General features: G+C 39.5%; 1 protein-coding gene across 1 annotated transcript in view; it reads left to right on the top strand.

The window, feature by feature from the left end:
• LOC128111942 (polyamine-transporting ATPase 13A3-like) overlaps positions 1–17,957 on the top strand; it is a 58,985-nt gene extending 41,028 nt beyond the window's left edge. Inside the window, 4 exon segments of the mRNA XM_052740515.1 lie at positions 2,031–2,199; positions 3,879–4,066; positions 9,206–9,294; positions 16,416–17,957. Coding sequence (XP_052596475.1) covers positions 2,031–2,199; positions 3,879–4,066; positions 9,206–9,294; positions 16,416–16,463 — 494 coding nt within the window. The 3' untranslated portion in view covers positions 16,464–17,957.
• The last annotated feature ends 434 nt before the right edge of the window (positions 17,958–18,391 follow it).

Raw genomic sequence — 18,391 nt, 5'->3', positions numbered from 1 at the left:
GGTGAAGATCTAAACAGAATTCTCAATAGAGTAATTTCAAATGGCTGAGAAACACTTAAAGAAATGTTCAACATCCTTAGCCATCAGGGAAATGCAAATCAAACCTACTTTGAGATTCCGTCTTATAGATGTCAGATTGGCTAAAATCAGTAACATAAGTGACAGCTCATGCTGGCGAGGATATGGAGCAAGGGGAACACTTCTCTATTGCTGTTGGGAGTGTAAATTTGTATAGTTACTATGGAACTCAGTATGGCAGTTCCTCAAAAAATTGTGAATCAGTCTACTCTAATTATTGTATTTCTTACTTTTCTCCCCTACGCCTTGGTTTTGTGCTCTCTCCCACCCCCCCCCCCCCATTTTTTTGTAGTAAAGTAGCTTTTCAATAATCAACTGGAAAAATATTCTGAGTAACAAACATCATCAGTTCTAATGGAGCATGCTCACTTCCATATACTCTTTAGTCCTCGTTATTATTGTTATAGTTTTATTTTATGTACTTCAGTGTGTGCCTTCATGTGTGTGTGTGTGCACCATGAATGTGCCTGGTGCCCATGGAGTGGGAAGAAGATATTGGATCTCCTGGAACTGGAATTAATGGATGATGTGATTATTGAAAAGCTGGGAACTGAACTCGGCTCCTTTACAAGAGCAGCAATTGTTCTTTAACTACTGAGCCATCTCTCTAGTCTTTAGAGGACAACCTGACTTAATACTACTAAAGCTGGATTTGCCTGACCTATGTTCTTTAAACTCAGGCTATGGTTTTTTAATAGAATTATTTATTATGTATACAGTGTTCTGCCTGCATGCCAGAAGAGGGCACCAAGTCTCATTATAGATGGTTGTGAGCCACCATGTGGTTGCTGGGAATTGAACTCAGGACCTCTGGAAGAGCAGCCAGTGTTCTTAACCTCTGAGCCATCTCTCCAGCCCCAGGCTATGGATATTTCAAGGGATATTACAAGACTGATGTTGTGTCCTTGTAGATTCATCGTGTGCGGAGACACAATGTTAGTTTTACTAGTGTTGGTGATATTAACATCAAGGTAAATAATTATTATGGTGTGTGACCTGTTAAATTAATAGGAATTCACAAGTCTGTCCATACTGGAAATAAATAAGTACTTGGGAAGTAAGTGAAAACTGTTGTTTTAAGGAACTTGCTAATTAATATTAATTAATTAATAACACATTTGACCAAGAAGAGATCCTGGGCTTCTTTACATTTTAGGAAGATAATTCTTTGTGGAGAGCTGTCTTGTGCACTGTCAGATACACAGGTAAACCATTGGTTACTGCATATCTTCAATGCTGCCAAAATTCCAACTGCTAGAAGTAGAGCCCTTGTCAAATCTTTTCTGGGGTGCTAAAATTACCCCTGGTGAGAATTATGGAGTTAAAAATGCTTAATAGATGATAAAACTAGTTAATGGATAAACAAAATTCTGATAGTGTCAGTGTAACTTTTGACATTAATTATCAAAAGATAAATAGGAACTTTATAGAGAAAACTTGGTAGATCCCACATGTTATCACTTGTACTAATTCTACTTTGTTACTATTCTGTTCATATTGCTTCAGACATTACTAGTAATTTCTTTAAAGGGAAAGCAATTGACTGGGTTTCTATCTCCATGTTTTTTTACGCTATGCTATGGCATACATGGTATGACATGGTTTTTTGCACTTATGATCCTCCTGCCTCAGCCTCCCCAGTGCTGGATTACAAGGGTGCCCCACCACACGTTGGTTTACAGTTACTATTATTTTTACTGGTACTAATGTTTCCCATGAATTTCAGCAAAAAGGTGAAACTTACTGGAAGCATTTTTGAAATAATAAATTTTTTCTCTTACAGATTATTTAAATGTGTATGACATCTGGCTTGAGTGTTTAGAAACTTTTCTTATTAAATACTTAATGGACAAATCCAGAATTTTAAAAGTTTTATTTGCAGTCAATTTTATTATTTCTTTCTTAGTGGGAAATGTAGACAACAGCTTTTTGTTCTTTCCTTTCAAATACAGTGAGTTTAAATCCCGCCTGGAAGGAGCTTGTGGCACAGAGACCACCTTCAGGCCTTATATCCGGGGCACTCCTCTTCTCTGTCTTGTCTCAGATCGTCATCTGCGTTGGATTTCAGTCGCTGGGCTTTTTCTGGGTCAAGCAGTATAAAGTGTGTGATCCGTACTCAGAGTGAGTTGGTCAATCCATCATAAAAATTTGTAGGATGAATGTAAAAAGATGAGCCTTGAAATGTGTATAGAACTTGCCTGCAGCTTGCTTTAAACACCTAATAAATTTTTCCTTTTTGTCATGGTAACTTCTGTCTTTAGGAGAGTGTCTCAGTTTTCTGTTAGTCAGTACCACAGACCAAGTTATTAAGAAAAGAGACTTATCTCCTGGCTGAGAAATAACATAGGCTGACTTTTTTGATGGAGGTGTTCTTAGGCAGTACCAGACAGCACACAATGAGAGACCTATTTAAACTGGGTTTTATAACAGACCTTTTCTGATATGCCCCATTCACCTGTGAATTGCATAAATGGATTAATCCACTCATTGGGGCAAAACCCTAATCACTCAGTCTCTTTTAATATCTCAATGGGGATTGAATCTGAGCATAAACTTTACAGGAGACAGTTCTAAGACTGTAGTAGAAGGTTTACAGGCAAAGTTCTTCTCATTACCTGGATGTGACCTTAGAATCACTTGATCAATTTGCCTTATCTGTAAAATGAGAAAATTGGTATCAGTGTCCAAGAGGTATAGTGTCATACTTCCAGCTTTTCTACCCCAAGTTGAAGAAGCACTGTTTATTTTATTTTTAAATTTCTGAAAAGAATATTATGTGTTTTGTTTTTTGGGTTTTTGTTTTGTTTTGTTTTTTGGTTTTTTTTTTCAAGACAGGGTTTCTTGTGTAGCTTTGCACCTTTCCTGGAGCTTGCTCTGTAGACCAGGCTGGCCTCGAACTCACAGAGATCCACCTGGCTCTGCCTCCCGAATGCTGGAATTAAAGGTGTGCGCGTGCAGCAGCGCCGCTGCCGCCGCCGCCGCCGCCGCCGCCGCCGCCGCCGCCGCCGCCACCACCACCACCACCACCACCTTGGCAGTATTATGTTTATTTGTGAAGTACTTTTGCTGCTAAAAAACTGTGATGACTCAATTAAATGTGAATAATTTTGTCAACTCTTTAGTTATGAATATTTTACTTTACTCTATTGAGATTATCATTGAAATTTTTAGAAAATTTAAAAATATTACTGTTTTGTATGTATATAGGCATTGCCCATGAAAAGGAATGGGTAAAATTTGTCTTGAATCTTTCCAGAGTCCATTTACACAGAGGCTTAACATTTATCAGTGTTCATTGCTGTAACATTACTAATTGTGTATGTTCAACAACAGTAAGCTGTAACTAAAATCATTGGTTGTTATCTTGGTGCCAGTGCTCGGGCAGACATTAGCACAAGTCTTCCTACTTAGTACTTATGGCATAACCCCCAGAGAAGTGCGAATCCCAGGTGAAGAAGTGGTATCAGTATGTTCAATAGATACTATATCCCCCGTTATCATGGGTTGATGCTAAAAGTGGGAGCACTAAAGGCAGACCTGTGGCCTGTTTACATTCACTGTGCTAAAATTTCAAAAATTAAAAAAATTACTTGATTATAATTTTAGTTGACTGGAATATCTAGCTAAAGGGGAAAGAAAAGAAGAAACAACTTTTCTGCCTGCCCTCTGTGTTGCTGCTGCTGTGTCTTTTGCTATAAATAGCATTGTACTTTTTTGTATTGTGATTTAAGGCATCTGTATAACACTGGCCTCTTGGGGAGATGCTGCTGCATTCCTAATAGACTCTTTGTGTGTTCCAGTGTTTGTAATACAACAAGAAGCGCGTGTTGGAACTCGTCACATTTGTTCAATGGAACTGAACTTGATACATGTAAAATACAAAATTATGAAAATACCACTGTGTTTTTTATCTCCAGTTTTCAGTACCTCACAGTGGCGGTTGCCTTTTCAAAAGGAAAACCATTCAGGCAGCCTTGCTACAAGAATTGTAAGTATTACATCATGATTCTACTTAGCTACATAGTCAGACCCTGTCTCAAAAGTAAATACATAAAAACATAAAAGCATAAAGGAATAAAATCAGTAAAGACTTAACTGGTAACTTCTTCACAGATAGACAAGATTTTAGTGCTTTGAATGTTTACTGTCCTCTCTTCACTTTAATGAGCATTCCTATGCCTAAGTTTAAAAATGGAAGTGACAAGTGGTTTGCATAGCCTCTTACTAGCCCTTTCCTTTCTGTGAGTGAGTCCAGAGAATTGGAATTGGAATCAGGAGCCTATAGGAGACTCTCAGGGAGACAGTGGGTATGTTCTCCTTTTGGCTGTTCGACACAGTACCAGCTGCTTTTTTCTCTACTTAAACTGTTGTGGGCAGTGTCTCTGGAATTCCTAATGTTTAGTTACTTTTGCTTCCTACCACAAAAGTGGCCATTGGCATAGAGGTCTGTGTGTGTTTATAGATGATAACATAAATGACAAAAATTAGACCTTATAGACAAAACTTGGTGTTACATGTTAGTTGCTTGCTTTTAAAAATTGAAAATGGGACCAATGAGGTGGCTTAGCAGGTAAAGGCTCTTGTCCTGCCTGAAAAGCTTGACCTAAGTTCAGTCCTTGGAACCTACATAAAAGTGTAAGGAGAGACTCATTTGCATGGAGATGTTCTGTGACTTCCACATATGTGCCATGGCACATATGCCAATTCACACATACAGTAACAATTTTTAAAATTGCAAACATTAGTTGATGTGACTTTTGCTATCATGGAGTAAATGGCAGATATTCTTATGGCCATGAAAAGATGTCATTGTTCCAATTCAAATGTTGGGTCTTGATTTTAGACATCACAGAAGTAATAATCATTAGACCCTTGTTCTCATTCTAAAGTTGAACATTTCCACATTCACTATCCAAGTTTGGCCTCATGTGTTTGAACAGGTAACGCTGAAATTTTGTTTTTTCTTATTACTCATGTTACTGTGTAACTGTATAATAACTATCCTGAGATCCACTAGAACGATGCTGTGGTGCTTAAAATAGGACCTTTAGTTTATATGTAACTTTAATTTGTAAAACTAAAGTTAATGTACTAAAAGGTGAACCTTTGGAGTAGGGGAGGGTTTTAGAGGAAGGGAGTGGAGGTAATATTAAGGGCTTAAACCTAAGGACTCTCTCCACAAGTTAGGTAGGTACTGTACCATTGAATTATAGCCCCAGTCAACTCTCTTTTCACTCACTCCGTCCATCCATCTGTTCTGGTAAGGTCTTGTGCAGCTCAGGCTGCATAACCGAGGTTACCCTGAGCTTCTGATCTCCTGCCTCCACTTGAGTGCTAGGATTGCAGGTGTTTACCACCACACCCAGTTCATGTAGCATTAGGGGTCCTACCCTGGGGGTAATATATGCAAGGTAAAGCATTCTTCAACTGAGCCCCAGCCTCAGCCCCAGCCCTTCCTTTTTTATTTTAGGTTTTTGAATGAACATTGTATGTGGTTTTCTCTTTTTAGTTATAAAGAGAACTGGTCCTCGGGTTGTTTTCCCTTAGGAAAATTAACTGTATTGGTCTAAGGAAATATATTCTACCCTATCTGTAGTTAGATTGTTGAGAAAGAGATAGATAGATAGACAGACTGATTAATTGATTGATTGATTGAATTACTCCAAGCAGGGAGTTGTAGCCAGGGCTAAACAGAGAAACCCTGTCTTGAAACCACCCCCACCCCCCCAAAAAAATCTATTACTTGATTTGGAAAACTTCAAATTTATCTTGTTTAGCTTCCAATTGATGTCAATAAATGATAACCACTTTATTGTTGACAGTGACACTGATTTCTTTTAAATGTTCTGAAATAGTTCAGCAGGAATATAATCATGAAACTACTTTATGCAATAGAGTGTATAGCGGAACCAACATAGTTAGTTGTCCATGTACATTCTGCTAGTTTTCTTTCACCCTTTGTTTTCCTGTCAGTGATGTCCATTGCCATTGGAATTCTGGGAATAGTTCTTTGCTAGGACCATTCAGTTGTTCTCTAGATCTAATCAATGTAATGTATTATATTTATTTTGAGTTTTTGTTTGTTGCTGTAATTAATATCAGTCTCAAATGTCAGAGGCACCCTCTCCTGATTGGTACATTCCCACTGGTACATTTCTGGTTTATTTTCATTTTAAAATGAAACCTACTTTCAGTCTAGCTACACATTTTTAAACTTAGCAGTTACATGTGCACTACTGTGTTTGGCCATGCTTCCATTTCAAGTCCCATGATGATGATGGACACTTGAAGTCCTAACTGTCATTTCTCACTAGATTGAGCTTCTTAGTTTGAGGCAGGGTCTTAACGTAGCTGAGGGGGCATTGAACGTGTGACCTTCCACCTCCCGGGTTGTGGTTTTGGAGGTGTGAGTCACCATCCTGGCAGTTTCAGCTTCTGTCAGAGTGTTGCTTTGTTGCTAGAGTTTTTCTGCCTGGCCCACAGTCAGGGCAAATCTCTCTCACCCGCCAGTCCCAAGCCGCTCAAACCCGATCAAGTAAACACAGAGACTTATATTGGTTACAAACTGTATGGCCGTGGCAGGCTTCTTGCTAACTGTTCTTACAGCTTAAATTAATCCATTTCTATTAATCTATACCTTGCCACGTGGCTTGTGGCTTACCGGTACTTTACATCTTCCTTGTCCTGATGGCGGCTGGCAGTGTCTCCCTCAGCCTTCCACTTCCCAGCTCTATTCTCCTCCTTGTCCCGCCTATACTTCCTGTCTAGCCAATGGCCAATCAGTGATTTATTTATTGACCAATCAGCAACACATTTGACATACAGACCATCCCACAGTATTGCTTGACCCTTGTAGTTTTTTGTTGGTAAAATCTATCCTCTGTCTTTGTCTGAGAAGATGTTAGTACTGAACTGTTGGCATCTCCAGTTCAGAGGCTGCCTATATTTTTCATGTTTAGTTGTCATGCCTTAATTGGTGGGAAGAGTTCAGATAACTTAGCCCTACAAAATAAGGTTGTCTTTTAGAGACAGGTAACTGAGTGAAAGAAAAGAGATAGATAACTAAGTCAGAAGATGGCGGTTACTGTGGGGAAGGAAACAGGACCGAGAAACATAAAGAGAAGAGTGTACTATGGACAAACCATAGGCGAATGTGTTTGCTCTCTGTATTATTTTGAGTTATCTAGAGGGAATAGGCAGGAAATCCTTTTTTTGTCAAAAAGATTTGTGTTACAGTAAGCTGGGATATGATTAATGGACTTTACATATTTTTCTTTTGGAAAACACTGAGACAGTGTGTTGCTGTCCAATCTAGGCTAGCCTCAAGCTTTTTGGCCTTGAACTGGTGATCTTCCTGTCCCAGTCCCCCAAATCTTGGGATTGTAGACATGTACCGCCAAACTAACTTTCTTTTTTTTTTTTTTTTTTTTTTTTTTTTCGAGACAGGGTTTCTCTGTGTAGCTTTGCGCCTTTTCCTGGAACTCACTTGGTAGCCCAGGCTGGCCTCGAACTCACAGAGATCCGCCTGGCTCTGCCTCCCGAGTGCTGGGATTAAAGGCGTGCGCCACCACCGCCCGGCTCAAACTAACTTTCTAAAAGGATCTGTAGCCCAGGCTGTCCTGGTACTCATTATGTGGAAGTTCAAGGCCATCCTTGAATTTTTGAACCTCCCACCTCACCTCCTGAGTATTGGAATTACAGGAATGTTCCACCATGGCCTGCTCTTTATTTTACATTTTTGAGTATTTAAAAGTATCTACTTAAAAAAATACTTTTGTTATAACAGTATAGCCCCATCTTCGGCGGAATGATTGGACTTTTAACTCAGTTTCTAACCTAACCCCGTGGCCCCGCCCTGCAGTCGCCAGCAGCTTGTGATGCTCTGGCACTTGCTCTGGTGAAGAGGGTTTGCACTCTAACAGGATTGCTGAGTGCTCACTGACCGTCCTAAGAGGACCCAGAAGCTGAGAGTAACCTCCTAACATTCCTGCCTCTCTCAGCTCAATACTCGATTTTCCATTCTTGTTGAAGTCTTCAAGGATTTTCAAAAAAATGTTTGTGTGCTTATTACATAAAATAAAGCCATGCGACATCTACCTTTTTTGAATAGTACTTAAGACTTATTTTTATTTATAAGTGTCTCTGTCTCTGTGTCCATGTTAATTGTATGCAATGCTCACGGAGGCCAGAAAAGGGCACTAGAGTCTCTGGAGCTGGAGTTAGATGCAGTTGTGAGCTACCAGATGAGGGTGTTGGGAGCAGAACATGTATCTTGTAGAGGAGCAGCAAGTGCTCAACTGCCGAGCATCTCCCAGCCTGTAGGAGCTTTTTCATCTCCAGGCTAGTGAAAATAATCGTTTTTCCTCTCCTGGAAATCTGGGGCAGATTTTTAGAAGTCAGACCTGGGGTGGCTCAGCAACTTTTGAAAAACATGTTTAGGTAAATATAACAACTTACTTAACTAAGGAATATATTAGGAACAATTATTAAATGTCGTAAGATTTGAAAAGTTTCTGATGGGTTATGTCTTTATTGAATTGAAACTTCAATCATCAGTCCATTCTGATTCACTCTTCTGAGATAGATCTCATCTTGCAGGTCAGGCTGACCTTAGACTCGGTCTTCTCCCTCTGCTTTCCAGGCCTGCGTCATCATACCTGCCTGGGACTATTTCCTTTAGTTTTGTTCTTTTTCTCCCCATTTGATCTGTTTGTGGTTGTGTAGTTCCAACCAGCACTTTCTTTAACTGCCGTAATAGTTTTAGATAACTAATATGTGTTAATTTAGTTGTACTTGTGCAGGGGAATCACTTGATAAGGGTCTCACTATATTTTCTGGCCAGGAACTCAGATCTGTCTGTGTCTGGAATGCTGAGATGAAAGCATGTGCTACCATTATCTGACATACATTTAAGGTTGACGCCAATAGACTTTAGATGCCTCTAATGAATCTTTTGTGGGGTTGCACAATGTCTTACACTGTAGGAAATAACAACATATGCTTTTTCTATTTCATCAGCACGTAGAGGTGTTTCAACCAAATCTTGACGTAATTATATGCTTCTTGGTGTTTGGCACCTTTTCATTTAAAGAAAATGCCTAATTTAATTGTTTACTTTCTTTTCCAGATTTTTTTGTTATATCTGTGATTATTTTGTATGTTTTCATATTATTCATCATGTTGCATCCAGTTGCCTCTGTTGACCAAGTTCTTGAGGTAAGGCTTAGCATTTCATTTATTACTTGTGTCATGGCTGATAGGAACTGGGGTAACAGTAATAAGACATTAATGGAAAGTGACATTGTAGTATTATGTGGAATGTAAACAGCTAAATAATACTTCTGATGTTTGATACTGAAGATTAAACTTCCTCCATTTATTTTTCCCAGTATTGCTTCTTTCCCTTTGTCTAAGATAGAGTTGTAGTTACTAAAAGATGCTCTAAAAGAAATTTTGGTGTTAGCTTATTTGGACATGTTTTGGGCATGGGGCCTTTGTATATAACGCCATTTTCCCTGAGCAGAGTTGACATTCCGCAGACAGTATGTTTGGACCGGAGATGAAGTTGCTCAGATTGTCGTTCCCAGTCCCTTCCCTTCTTTTGCTCCTTGAGCTCTGCCCATCAGGTAGTTCCTGGCCAACACTAATCCCCATGGTGTTTTCTTTCCCAGTTGTCACAGACGAGACCTTGAGCTTCATTCAGAAAAGCAGACGCCTCCTGGTTGTCCTAAGCCCCAACTACGTGCTCCAGGGAACACAAGCCCTCCTGGAGCTCAAGGCGGGCCTAGAAACTATGGCCTCCCGGGGCAACATCAACGTCATTTTAGTACAGTACAAAGCTGTGAAGGACATGAAGGTGAAAGAGCTGAAGAGGGCTAAGACGGTGCTCACGGTCATTAAATGGAAAGGGGAGAAATCCAAGTATCCCCAGGGCAGGTTCTGGAAGCAGCTGCAGGTGGCCATGCCAGTGAAGAAGAGTCCCAGGTGGTCCAGCAGTGACAAGCAGGGCCTATCCTATTCATCCCTGAAAAATGTATGAAAGGGAAAATGAAGGAGTGAAAAAGAACAAATGGGCTCAAGGAAGGAAGAGCCCCCTTTTTCCCTCCTAGGCTGTGGCTTCATAGATAGATAAAAGAACACTGTCTAAGCCCCTCCTACAAAAACATCCTAGGGACCGTGTGGCTGGCAGTTCTGCTTCTCAGGCAATCCTAAGGGTTAGAGTGATGTCTCTACAGTCTGTCACCAGTTCTAAAGCCATGGCGATCTTTGCAAGTGAAGATGTGTCTGGTGCATCCTCCATCTCTGTTCCTCCCTCTATTTTAATCTCTTTGTAAAAATTTCACCGTTGTGGAGCCACTTTGCCCAGTGACTCGAAACTCCTTTAATGATAGGTTACCTGCTGACACGAGTATTACCTGCTTCTCAGTAGGATTTTCCCTTTAATTTTATTTTATTTTCAGTCATCCATTAAACATATGATCAGGGACTAAATCTATTTCCACTGAGGATAATTCACTCCCTTGCTTATTTGTCTATTGAATCCACCACCTCGGCAAGACTAACAGTCAAACTACAGCTGTACCTCATGACTGATTAAGTGTCATACCACTTTCCAGCTACTAAACCACATTTGCCCTCATCTCAGGTAATGGATATCATATTTATAAACTTGAAAAAGGTATGGCTTTTGTTTTTATCATAGTAATTTCTCAATGGTGTACAGATAGATAAGTCCATACTTGTCACTACATCTTCCTACCTATTGTATCCATCATACACATTTCACAGGTGGCACCAAGCTTTTAATGGTGCTAATGGAAAGTGAGAAAACATAAAAATGCTCCCAGGGCATTTTTGACACGGGAAGAGAGCATATAACAAGATGCTTGCAATTTGTCTTTTAATTCCAACCTTACTAATGTGAAAACCAGGAAAGTGGTTCATCCTCACTCATTCACACCTCTTCATCATGAAGTAGAGTGGAGAGGTAGTGATTTTCCTTTTGGCATTACTATTCTAAAAGAATGACCACTTCTGATTATCTATTCACGAGTACATGTAGTACCTTGTTCCGAATGAATCACCCTGAAAGTTGCTAGGTTTTTTTTTCAGTTTTAAGGTGAATTTTACTATTCTTCAGACTTGTAAAAGTGCAAACTAAGCACAACATTTACATTTGCAGTGGCCAGTTTCTGCATCTTGTCTAACATGTGTGTATACATATGTATATATATATACATATATATACATATATACATATACACATATTTGATCTCTGTACATGTGAATTTTATGTGGGTATGTATATAGAAGTTCCCACAAATTATGTGTATGTGTGTATATCCACTTGCCTATAAATTATCTGTGGGTATGTATTTGGGGCTATACATAATCACACACATACAACTTGAAACAACCATTGGTACGATATTAAAAGCCGGTAGAATTCTTGTCCAGTTTTAAAATTATGTTTTAATTTTAAGTGTGATGGCTTTGTGTTGGTGTTTTCATTCCATTACTGTTCGATTTGTAAATTTTTGGTTCTCTGTGTATAGTTATCATTGCTCTTTCCTTCCCTGGGTTAGTATGAATGACTTACTATTCCTACAGCTGATCTGGGGTGCAGGGGTATCTCTTGTCCAAGATCCTCCCGTTATCATGGCTCACAGCAGACAGTCATCTGATATCAGTTGATTTTTCCACTATATTCCTGCAGACACATTTAGAGTCTAAGTTATATTAATCTCAGTGCTCAGCTGTGTGGACTGTTGAGTGATGAAGAAAAACAGGTATAGGTGTAAATGAGTCTGAGTGTCCTAGGAAACATAACTCATAATTTAAGGAAGACTTTATCCAAGTTAATGTTAATAAGCAATTCTAAAATTATCTCTTACTTTTAAGTGGTCATCAGTACGTATGTCCACAATAAATCATTGCTATGTGTTAGAATTATTGATTACTCTGAATTGAAAAGGGTTCCCTTGTGAATCCCTGACATAATACTATAATATATAGTCATTCTGGCATCTAATTTTTTAAAAAGGTTAATGCTTTTTGTTATTTCGAATAATTACCATTTCCACTAATAACCCTTTAATCACACTACCAAATGAAAGCTGACTCCCACTTCAGGTATGAGCTCTAGGGAAGCAAGGGCCAAGCTCCTCACCACAGGCCATTCTCTGCACTGTGCAGTTTCTGCACTGTTGGATTCTGTATTCATCCCAACTGCTATTACATGCCACTAGAAATGCCTCTGCAGTTTCCTATTTATATTCCTCTTCATTATATTGAGCCTGCTCCCTTGCTATAGTATAAAGCATATCAAATCTCAACAACATAGCTCATCCTAAGTGAACTTAATTTCAAGACTCTGCTCTGTGTTTCAGAAGATGCTTGATACAGAACAGCAGAGGGAGGAGAGGGTCACACACTTGTACTTCAGAGAATGAGAAAATACATCATGTTTCTTATGAAAAAAATCCTCCATAATTTTAGATCTATGGTAAAGGGAACTTCTGCACCCAGGTTAATAAAGAACCATACTGTATAGAGTTATAGAGTGTCTACTTACACAGCCACATGTGACTTATTTAATTCTCTTTTGTACCCTGGGATCCTAATAAAAAAGTACTGTCTTATACTGGGAAACAAAACATCACTCCACTTGTTACTTACGCATTTGTTTCCATAGGTTTTAGTACTTTAAGACCTTCTTTTTAATTTTATTCATAAACATTGTATTTTCCATTTTCTTTTGATTTGTATATTTACATATTTTTACAATAAACCATTTATTTTCACCTTTGAATTTTATTTTGTGCATGTATTTTGTGTCCTTATATTCATGTTTGGGCTTGAGAAATAAGTAAAAAGAATGATTATGCTTGCAAAAAGAAATGAAAGAAGTTATAATAGTTAAATATTTATTGAGGAATAAGAAAAATGTCTAAGAAAAATGTCTAAGAAAAATGTGGACTTCATATCAAGAACACTTCCTTTGTGTATGAGTAAAAGAATTGCTTAAGTAAAGTGGATAGTCCAGTACATTAGGGTGGAGGTGTGTGGGGGGAGGGGAGGCAAGAGCCACACTTAGCATCACTTTAAAACAAAACCACAGTCATTTCTCTGGTTTCAGCTTCAAACACTACTAACGTACAGACAACTCTTATCAATCAGAAAGGAATGGAGCCAGGATCCATGGACCAAAGTCATGAAGACACAGGTTTCTATTCAGTTAATGAACAACTGTCAGGCAGGGTTGAACGACAACAAAATTCTCTACTGTGCATGTACAAAATCCCCCATTGCAGGAAATATACATTGTATTACATTTTGTATATGGATGTTTTACACTGGACACATGGTAACCAGTCTTAAGTTGTTTCAGCCCATCAACAGTGACCCTTTAGAAGACTCAGTAATGGCATTGCATTGGAGTCATCAGTCTGGCTACCATTTGCCGAACTAAATTTCTCTATCCAGTTGTGTACACCCCTAACTAGATCTTTTATGCAAGCAAAGTATGGAGCCTGGAATGAAAGACATGTTCAGCAACCAATCCAGTGTTTCTTTTTAAGGATTTTAAAAATTAAATTGTTATGTATTTATTTATTTTCTATCCCTGTGTGTGTGTGTGTGTGTGTGTGTGTGTGTGTGTGTGTGTGTGTGTCCGTCCATCCTGGAGTATGCACTAGTCAGTTCTCATATTCTGCCCAGGGATCAAACTCAAATTGGCAGGCCCCTTTGCCTGCTGACTCATCTTATTGGCTCTGATTTTTGTGTTTTGGCCAAATTATAAAATTAGTTGATATGTTTATTGAATATGGACTTAGTAAATTCATGATGGTAATAGAGTTTAAATTTCCCACATATTAAGTTTATAATAGCTACAGATAAGAACAATTACTACTAGCACAATCTCTTAGTCCATTGCTAGTTTGTGTTATGTCCCTACACCTTTGCTTTTATCACATGTGATTTGTAGAATAATACACTCTGATGCAAAGGTATTAAGATAAAAAACAGAGATCAAGGAAAAATAAAGATTTGAATTCAGATGGCTCTTCAATGTTGCTCCCTTTTTTAAAAAAGGGAAAGAAAGACATAGTGTGAGAGGGGAGATTTCTTCTACAAAAATCCTAGCAAAGAAAAAGTGTCAGAGTCATAGTTTTCTTGTAGATGAATATGACTTCCATGGGTATTACAACTTTTAAAGGCATGCTTTTCCTTAAGGATTGTAGAGTTTTGGATCAGAACCATGACTTAAAAACCAACCTAGTGATTCAAAGGAAATGAATCCATTGCTGTATAATCAGACCTCATTCTTCTGAGCCAAACAATAAATCACCTAATTCATTACACTTCCATACAAACTCTAGCATTATAAATGATCACCCTCATCTTCAAATAGCTTTGAAAATCTGGGAGTTATTTTAAATAGCATAAAAGGAAGCTGCTGGTTTCTAAATTATGAAGTAAAGATTCGAGCACAGGAGAAGCCCCATCTTGGGAACAACTCCAGTTCTTTGTCAGTGTCTGTTTCCACCACTCAGATCTGCATCCACACTGTCCTCTTTCAAATGGAAACCTCCCACTTTCTTTAAAGGTAATATATATATAAAATTCCACAAGCCCAAAACAATGTTTAAGATCTATCTTTTACTTCCATCCTTGCTAGCCCATTGAAAACAACACACATTTTCCTAACAAACATTTTTAATATGGTTACATATACACTTGTGGGATTTGATTGTGTAAGTTTCCTGTGTTGAAAATCTAGCCATGTTGTCTTAAGGTTATTTTCTATTTCTTATGATCCAGGTAAAGCAGCAGAATCCTCACAGGTGTGATGTCTAATATATTAAAGACAGTTCATCAAATCTGAGTAGGGAGAATGGGACAAGGGAGTTACTGAAATACACACCTGTACACCTACACAGCTGCATCCACACCTGCACACCTGCACATCTGCATCCACACCTGTGATTTTGAGAACTGAAAAATTAAATCTTTCAATATCAGAATGAAAAAAGTCTTCTAATTTTTAGTTAAATTCAGGTTGAATTCACTCCGCTCATTAGAAAGAATGAATGGGGAAGGATCCTGGCTTCCTCATTCCTCTCAAATTCATGGCTATCAAACTCACTGCAAATTCTTAATGTTTCTATAGGCTGAAAAAAAAGCAAACACAGCCTCAGCACTGGCTGCCATGTTTTCAAAGTTGTGCGTAGTAAGAGTCCCACCGGCGGGCTTTCTTTTCCTTGCTCATCTTGTCTAAGTCCCTGCAATTCACCGTGGGTTAAATACTGCATTCATTTGAAGAATTGTCCTTTGGGACCTGTCCATATCCCCTCAGCAAACATTAGAATCGAGTGCTCTGCCAGAAGTCTTAATTAATTGATTGATTCTCAACTACTATGGTGGCATTCGGCTCTTAAATTGACTTTAGGCCACTTCTTTATACACACATACATACACACAGGAGACAGAAAAAGCAAAAGAAAATTGAAGCAACAAAGAAAGGAAGGTGGGAAAGAGGGAACGAGGAAGGAAGGAAATCTTAGTTATAGAGACCAATACTTACTGTGTCCAAAATGTTAAGTACCTGGGGCTGGCTGTAACTCAGAATCTAGGGAGGTGGTAAATCCTGGTAATTTGCCAATCAGACTTTCTGGAGAAGTAAGTATGTTCTTTTTTATTCAAAATATTTTTCTAGAATACATATATACAAGTTGAATTATTATTCTCAGGACTGTGAAGAGATGGGGCTTCTTGAACTTATGTATGGTATAGAATAAGAGTAAATACTTGAAGTCGCTTAATCCAGACGTAAGAAGAAAAAGCAGTAATATCACAATAGCACCTAGCTACTTCGAATGTTTGAAGATATATATCTGATCTAAGGCCACCAGGTAAAACTTAAGGAAATAAAAATTCTAAAACAAGAAATGATTTACAAGGAGAGAGAGAGAGAGAGAGAGAGAGAGAGAGAGAGAGAGAGAGAGAGAGAGAGAGAGCGCTGCTTTTTGAAATAGATCTTCAAATTCACATTCCCTTTATTTTTATGATGGGGAAGACATTTTCACGAAGAGATCTGCAGTGGAAGGGGGTGTTGTGTAGGGAGAGACCAAATTCAAGGGACTCCTCTTTCTTACAAGGAACAAATTCTTCGCAGTTTGTTGTGAATGAGATTACTTGGCTACTTGATCTTGACTTCTTGACATTCTATTTTCTCAAAAGTTTGTTCATGCCCGTCCTTTTAGGACTAGAAAGTGACCAACTGGGTATGAAGACATCATTACCAGATGCTATGCTATCTTTCCATTTCCCTGTAGATACGGTGGAAGCAGTGTTTGATTTCATTCAGCGGAGCCGAAGGATGATTGTTGTCCTGAGCCCTGACTATGTGACAGAAAAGAGCATCAGCATGCTGGAGTTTAAGCTGGGCGTCATGTGCCAGAACTCCATTGCCACCAAGCTCATTGTGGTGGAGTACCGTCCCCTCGAGCATCCCCACCCAGGCATCCTGCAGTTGAAGGAGTCTGTGTCTTTTGTGAGCTGGAAGGGAGAGAAGTCCAAACATTCTGGCTCCAAGTTCTGGAAGGCCTTGCGCTTGGCTCTTCCCCTGAGAAGCCTGAGCGCCAGCTCTGGCTGGAATGAGAGCAGCTCTTCTCAGTCTGACACCAGTTTGGATCACGTTCAGAGGAGAAGTCGTTTGAAAGAGCCCCCAGAACTCCGGAGCTTAGAGCGGGTGTCTGGAGCAGCGCCAGCCCCGGGCATCATGTCCAAGCACCGAGGGAAGCCCTCGGCAGCTTGTCGCTGCTGTGTCACCTACTGTGAAGGAGAAAGTCACCTCAGGAGCAAGAGCCGGGCAGAGATGCATACCCAACCCCAGTGGGAAACACACCTCTGTAAGCCTGCTCTCCAAGAGTCGGAAAGTCAGTGGCTGCAAAATGGCACCAGACCCGAACCCGCTCCCCAGATCTCAGCTCTTGCACGGCACCATTTCACAGATTTATCCAATAACAACGACTTTTATATTCTATAATCACTTTATGTGGAGGGTGGTGGCTGCTATTTCTACCAACTCTCTCTCTGGGTCACAAACCTTTGGGAATAATTGACATTTTTATCATCTAAATAGACTATCAGATTTGTGTCCCCTTTATTGATTTTTTAAAAACTATTTATTTCTAGGAGACAAAAGACCGGAAGCACCTGATTGCAGTTATTGCCTCTAATGGCCTCGGAAGAGCACACTCTTCTCGGGCCCTAGAAGGTCAGTATGTAAAAGTTGTCTAGAGTCTGATCTTGCCCCGTGGTTCAAAAGTAGCTAAGAACTGGTGTTTCCTTATGATATGGGCGGTGAAGTATACTGGAGCTTTGACACAGGGTGTGTGTACCCAAGGGAACAGGGCTTTGACATTCACAGGGTGTGTACCTAGGGAAACAGGGTTTTGACACTCACAGGGTGTGTGTACCCAAGGGAGCAGGACTTTGACACTCACAGGGTGTGTGTACCCAAGGGAGCAGGGCTTTGACATTCACAGGGTGTGTGTACCCAAGGGAACAAGGTTTTGACACTCACAGGGTGTGTGTACCCAAGGGAACAGTGTTTTGACACTCACAGGGTGTGTATACCCAAGGGAACAGCGTTTTGACTCTCACAGGGTGCATGTACCCAAGGGAGTGACTTGAAAAGGAGCAGGTTCTGGTCGACACTGTAGGAGAGGGCTCAGCAACAAACCTACAGCACATTTTGCCCCCCAGGATCAAACTTTCCCAGAGGAATTCATTCTTCCTGTTGCCTCCCTGTAAATAGTGTGTTCTAAACTTCCTAATGTTGTCAGTCTCAATAAAGGTATATTTTTATGTCATGTCTTCTGTACTAACAGATTTTTAATGCCCTCTCCTCATTTTGCCTTTTCTGGCTTTCATATTCAAATCTAAAGAAAATTCCATTTCAGGAAATTGAGATTTGGATTAGGTAGAAAGTGTAAGGGGTTATTTTGTTTTGTTTTTCTTTTTTACTGATGTTTATTGGAAATCTATGAAAGTACCAAAGACACTGAGTTGGCATTCTATGAGAAGTGGAGCTTATGGAAGGATCTTGCTTTGTTCAGATCGCAGCAGAAAAATTTAGTAACGAACTGTAATGGAACTGTAGGTAGGGTTTGGCACTTACATTCTTTCTTCACAATTCTGAAAAGAGATGTTGAATTCACGTTCCTCCAAGGGTCAGAAGGTAAGAGAAAAGGACAAAAGGGGACAAATGCAAGTTTAACTCCTATGCACTCCATCCCACACCAAC

Source organism: Peromyscus californicus, unplaced genomic scaffold (assembly GCF_007827085.1).
Source record: "Peromyscus californicus insignis strain IS unplaced genomic scaffold, ASM782708v3 Scaffold_16__1_contigs__length_79575227, whole genome shotgun sequence".
Taxonomy (NCBI): domain Eukaryota; kingdom Metazoa; phylum Chordata; class Mammalia; order Rodentia; family Cricetidae; genus Peromyscus; species Peromyscus californicus.
The sequence above is the reverse complement of the archived record's forward strand: the minus strand, read 5'-3'. Positions and strand labels throughout refer to the sequence as shown.